Source organism: Clinocottus analis, unplaced genomic scaffold (assembly GCF_023055335.1).
Source record: "Clinocottus analis isolate CAN_PGR_092001 unplaced genomic scaffold, fCliAna1.0.p SCAF_13, whole genome shotgun sequence".
NCBI lineage: Eukaryota > Metazoa > Chordata > Actinopteri > Perciformes > Cottidae > Clinocottus > Clinocottus analis.
The window spans coordinates 4035392-4041631 of NW_027175854.1; the positions used below are offsets into that span (position 1 = coordinate 4035392).

The 6240-nt window shown below is 39.9% G+C and overlaps 1 protein-coding gene across 1 annotated transcript; it reads right to left on the minus strand.

The window, feature by feature from the left end:
- Window positions 1-5899, minus strand: drg1 (developmentally regulated GTP binding protein 1). The gene is made up of 9 exons (XM_068574816.1): window positions 5706-5899; window positions 4583-4706; window positions 4285-4460; window positions 4113-4182; window positions 3217-3386; window positions 2458-2588; window positions 1378-1545; window positions 1112-1234; window positions 1-333 (listed from the first exon to the last, which is right to left on the minus strand). The coding sequence occupies exons 1-9, from the start codon at window positions 5742-5744 to the stop codon at window positions 234-236; spliced, it is 1101 nt and encodes a 366-aa protein (XP_068430917.1). The 5' UTR covers window positions 5745-5899; the 3' UTR covers window positions 1-233.
- Between the last annotated feature and the right edge of the window lie 341 nt (window positions 5900-6240).

A 6240-nucleotide genomic window follows, 5' to 3' on the forward strand; every position in this document is an offset into this window, starting at 1 on the left:
TTGCTTGTTTTTAATGTTTTATTTGAATGCATGCTTTAACCAATATTCAATATGAACTATTCATGGTGTCAAGTACTGTGGGATTTTTTTAAAAGCAACAGTTACACTCATGTCGTCTGGTTTTTAAATTACAGCAAAGAACTGTGAATGGCGTGACCGAGAGTCTTATTGATACGTTTGGTGAATTACTGAGCAACTGTCGTGAACACGGCCATGCAGTCGACTACGACTCTTTACTTCTTCACCAGCTGGATGACGTCTTCATCTTCCATCACATGGTCCTTGCCCACCTTTTGAGGGTTGTGTTTCACAGATGATCCCCACACAAGTGCACTGAAAGACAAAAATATTTAAATTATTGTCATTATACATAAATTATGTATTTAGACTGAAAACAGGATGCATGTTCAACTTTAAACCCCATTAAAGAACACCAACGGATGATAGAGCGTATGATGTGGTAATCTGCACCTGAACTACACCAGAAAATTCATATAGATAGTATTTCATTTTTAAAATTCATCCTATATATTTGGTCAGGAAGTCATTGAGATAAAGGATCTCCCTATATTATTTTTTTTGCTACAGCAAAAATGGTTCTGCACAATAAAGTAACCTCCAGAGAACAATGACATCCTTGAGTTTACAAAGGCTTTCTAATTGCGTGTGTCACTGTTTGACCCATTAATTCCCTTGAGGACAGGGTAATGTTCAGCAGCACCAACATAGATGAGATTGATGATCTTAGCTCTCCCATTTAGAGAGGTTTGTGCAACACATCATCTCAGATCCTAATCCGGACTCAAATGAATGCTGTTCTGGTGCGTCTCACTGTAAAGAGGGCAATGGCGGTGATTAAAGTGACTGTTTTATCCCTTAGTAAGGAACGCCCGTCATCCTTGATGTGTGGACTAAAGCAGATTATTATCGTCAGATCAAAAAACGATGCGTGCCATATAATGTTGTTTATATTAAATTATACAATTCTTTGTTCTGAACCTGTAGATTAAAACGGAGGAGAAACAACTGTCTGAAGGTAATATTGTACGAGAGAGCACACATGGTGAAATCGGCGTGCAAAAAAAGGAGAAAGATTTAAACCAATACTCACTACTTGAGCTCTTTGACGAGGCTTTTGTGAATCTTCAAGCAGAAATCCTCGACAGCAGTATGGTCCTCAGGGAGTACCACGGGAGAAGTGTAATCGGGAAGCTGGCCTTTGGGTTTAGTATAGCTGCAAATGAACACAGGATCTCTGTCAAATTTTACAGTCCGAACCAACTAAATATAATTTTCACGTACATCAGATGCCTTGCTTTGTAGCATTTCAATCCTCAAGTCCCACCGCCTAGTGGGGACTGTGAAAACAACACTTACATGCGCACTAGCTGCAAGTAGTCCCACATCCTCTCCAGTAGGTCATCAAAGTTCCAGCGGTGGTGGGCTGAGATGGGTACACAGTGGGGCACCTTGTAGATGATGTCCAGCTCCTCGATGGAGATCTGATCAATTTTGTTGAGCACATAAATGCACGGGACGTAGACCCTGTTGACGGGAGACTGTAAGTGGATGCTGTACATAAAAATGTTGCATTGTGAGCAAATATTAACTGAAGCCACAAGTGAATTCACACCTTTAGGATATCTGCGTTAACTGAAAAAGCTCACTAATAAATTAGCAATAATGTTAAGATTTGTTAGTTTCATAGTCTTAACACGTCTACTTTGAGTTTGTGCTATATTTGTGTTCCTACGTAAAACTGATAAATCAAAGAGAACGTGCATGGCAGAGTGCAGTGGAGCTTGCATGGCGAGAGTGCACTGCAGAGACCCGCTTGAGCATTTCATGATGTATGGTCTTACATAGGCAGAGAAAGTATTAATGCAAAAGAGACCCTGTGAATGATTTGTTACTATAGAACTGCAGATCTTATGGTTGTTGCGTGTGCTATGTCGTTGGAATATTTTAGAGAAATTATATTTGGCCATTTAATTCTTTGAGAAGAGTAGCGGGAATATACTCTCCCTTTTTGCTTCTGTTTGAGGAGGTTATGCTGTTGTTGTGCCTTGCAATACAATACAAAAAAAGAGCAAGGAAGGAAAGTCCTTGTCCAGTATGTAACACGGCATAGACTTCGACCCACTACACATGCCCCACCCCACATTGTCCATATATTTGATTTGATCACATTTGCTGAGGTTTTTATACCCAATTACCATTGAGGAATGGCTATGCCATAGTTTTTTTTTTGAATAAAAAGGCATTGCTTGATTAGTATGAATACATTAAACACACGCTTCTGAAAAAATTGCAAGTGGTCTGAAATTATAAAGCGAGGTTTGAACCCATAAATAGCATTGTCGTGTCGTAGAAAATGATATGAGATTTCAGATTCCAACTGACCACACCCACTGAGGGCGAGTAAGGAGGGCCCATTCTGGCACTTCAGCAGCTTACCGATTTCCCTCCACCACATCAATGAGGTCATCAGCTGTGGAGTCGCTGCGCAGAGTGATGTCGGCGTTGTGGATCTTGTACTCTGCCAGGATACTCTTAACAGTCTCACCATCTAGTTCGGTTTGTGCACACTGAAGAGAGGATGAAAGGCATGATGACAATCAACAAAAGACATTGAGGCAGTTTACTAATGCTCCAAGTGCAGTGTGATGAAAATCTATCAGTATAGTGATATAAAGCCGCCAAATGGTAATTATAGTGTTCACTAAATGCAAACAGATACATCGCATAATGACAGGAGAGTAAATATGTAGAAGCCACTTAGTGACATGTAATCTCAAACATGTCCATTGGAGGGCGGCATTGTAAAGTGTTTCAGTGTTTTTTACTGCGGCGATACACACCCTGTGTAAAAACTGTCTGCTTTTCATCCTGCAGATCAGTGCAAACATTTTAATAACTTCATACACATACAGATTATTGAAGGCTTCACATGTCATCATCAAAACAAACTGACAATCGACTTTCAGATATCCCCGACAACGAAAGTCCTGCATGCCATGCTATCAAATTGATAATCTCACTTTCCCAGCTAATTATTTGGTTGAATGAATAAATAGACCACCAGCATTTATAAACACTGTCACTCACGTCCCGCAAAACCCAATCAAACGGTATATATTGCAGTGACTCCCTAGGGGTGGAAATTAAGTGTTGCATTTCTGTATTCATATTTCTGTAATTCTGTGCGTGACATACAGTAGCTGTGAAGTTGATGCCTCCTTTGTCCTTCCTCTTGAAGCCAATGTTGGGTGGGTGCTTGTTAAGTCGGATGCCAAAGCCCTCCAACTCATGCTCTATTAGCCTTTTATCACCAAGAGGCTTCAAAACATCGAGCACTATCAGGATTAGGTTGCAAGTTCGAGCCACTAAAACAGAAGGGAGGAGGGGGAAACAGACAATTAGAGTGGATTTGAAAGCATTTACAGAAATATATTTACGGATAAAAGGAAAATAAATGTGTCAGTAAACAGGGTTCATACACATTCTGACCAATGGATTTCCATGAAAATGAGAATTCCAAAGCATACGGTATACCTTTAATGACACAAATGAATGAGATACAATAGCTTGATTAAAAGAATAAACATTTATATAGATGGCTGTATGTATGCCTGGTTATACTTTAAGAGTCTTTCTTTTAAAAGCATATTAATTTTCAACTCAGCGTAAATGAACGACATGAACATATGAATATCACACATTTACATGGCCTTTACATGTTTTCCATGACCATAACAACCCAGAGTGTATATTGTTTGCTTAAGCATATATGTAAGCCAATAACATTTAAAACTTTGTTCAGGCAAGTGTGTGGCCCTTTTGTGTGAAAAAAACAACAGCAGCAACAACCTTTGGGTGGAAATACATGTTTAAATTCGCCTCTAAACATCACATTCCACTCTTTATGAAATATTTTACCTCTTTGACGCTATTGGAGTCAAATAACACAATAATGAAAAAAAAGTGTCCCATCAAGTGGAACATGAATGCACAACATGGATAGGGAAAGACCTAAATGAACCTGGCATCATCCTCTGTTTCTTTTGTATTTAGTCAAAGAAAACCTGTCTAAGCAGAGAACACATCTTTACCTGCAATGACCTGTCTGCCTCTGCCCTTTCCATCTTTGGCACCCTCAATGATTCCAGGGAGATCCAGAAGCTTTAAGGGAAGACGTAAGAAATTAAAATAAGCAACTCACTGAAAACGTATCTCGCTGAAAAACACTTCTGCAGGTACTGGACAAGCAAGACATTTTTTTACCTGAATTTTGGCCCCTTTGTAGCGAATGACTCCAGGTACCGTTGTAAGAGTGGTGAACTCGTAGGCGGCAACCTCAGAGTATACACCGGCAAGGTTACTTAGCAGAGTTGACTTCCCCACTGAAGGAAACCCGACGAAGCCGATACGAGCATCACCAGTTTTTGCGACATCAAAACCTAAAAGACAAAAACAAAATATTTCAAAACTTTAATCAAAAGATGATAGAAAAAGAAATGTCTGTGATTATAGCTAGACAAGAGCAGAAACTGGACTAAGTTTTTAGACATTAGGATCATACCTTCTCCTGCTGCAGCGCCAGTGCCTCCTTTTGGTGTGATGAGTTCCCTCCGAAGTTTGGCAAGACGAGCTTTGAGCAGACCCAAGTGGTGAGCTGTGGCCTTGTTCCTCTGAGTCCTGGCCATCTACAATTAACAGTAACACAGTGTTATTCTTGACATGCTCGTCTTGTTATAACCAGGGAGCAGAAGACAGTTTTTAAATTGTATAGTTAGGTAGAACTAAAAATTACATAGGATAAAATCATCAGCTTGTGATAAACTATGAGACACTTTGAAAAATATGTTTTTTTTTCTTCCAGAAATGAGGCTGTATATTTGGTCCTCTATCACTTTTCTACATTGGAAGTGACCTTTTAATGGCCACAAACAAGATGACTCATTACAACATGGAAAAAAAAACAGTTCCAGTGTTCATGTGGAAACCTGAATTTAGTTTCAAAACAGACAACCTTATCTAAACCTATAATTTAAATTTTAAATATCTTAAACTCTATAATCCTACTAACGCTAGTTAGCTAACCTAGTTAGCTATTTATAAGTTTAAAAGTAACTTGCTCGGAGGATATAAGATAATGATATTTACAAAGAAGCTGTTTTACTGTAACGTGTTCTTTTACCAGGCCTCTGTGTTGAAGCCTGCTCAGTCGAGTTATTTCAAGACAGCACCAGTCTAATGTTCATGTCCAGGCCCGAAAATAACCCACACGAGGGAAAATTTCTTTAACCACTTTCATCGGAAGAAACACACGGACACGTCTCGAACACTGGCTGCTTAAAACAATGTTTTCTTTCTTGTTAAGATCATTTTTTAAAGATTTTGTTTGGTGGCTCAAATACACCAAACTTCCACCGCGACCGTATCTATGCTAACTAGCTTAGCTGCCCTAACTTGATGAGATAGGAACTCCTCGAATGGTTAATAACACATTTCCTACTCGAATATGCCCGAAAGGCAACTGTTAAAACACATTGCAACCGGTCAATAAACCGTGGGCCACAAATATTAGGTGGAATACGTTACCTCGCTGTAGCAACTAGGCTCATGACGTCAGTTGCTAGCTAGCGGTTAGCAGCAAAATCGTGACTGACTTGTTGGGTGAGCCGGTCGGCCGGCTAACTTACCTCACTCTCGATCTCCGCTATTTTGGCGGGTATACTCATTCTGGCGGAGATTCCTCTGTACAGTCGATGTTACAGAAAGTAATTGGAAAAAATATTACATGGAAGTCACCAGAGTTAGACGTTGGTTAGCATAAGTTTAGCATGCAGCACACGGGTCCACACCACGCGAGCGGTGCGCTGATTCGCGTGAAATCTCGCGAGGATATGATGTGTTCCGTGGAGCACTATGCCCCATGCGTTGACTAACAGAAATACAGTCTGCCGCTAATAGAGTCCCACTTAATCAGAGTTGTCATCGATGACGGACAGTGTCCGAAAGCAATAAAGTGCATTTGCTTTAGTACTGCTCTTTGGAAGATTTTGGCGGTTGTCTACTTATACTGTACTTTTTTTATACCACTACATGTATTCTACAAATGCAATAACTTGTTCAGATTTAAAATAAGAACACATGGTAATCCTCCAAAATGCTGGTGTTTACTTGAAGCTGCGAGTCACAGGTTTGTAAGACATTCCACAAAAGAGAAGTATCCCA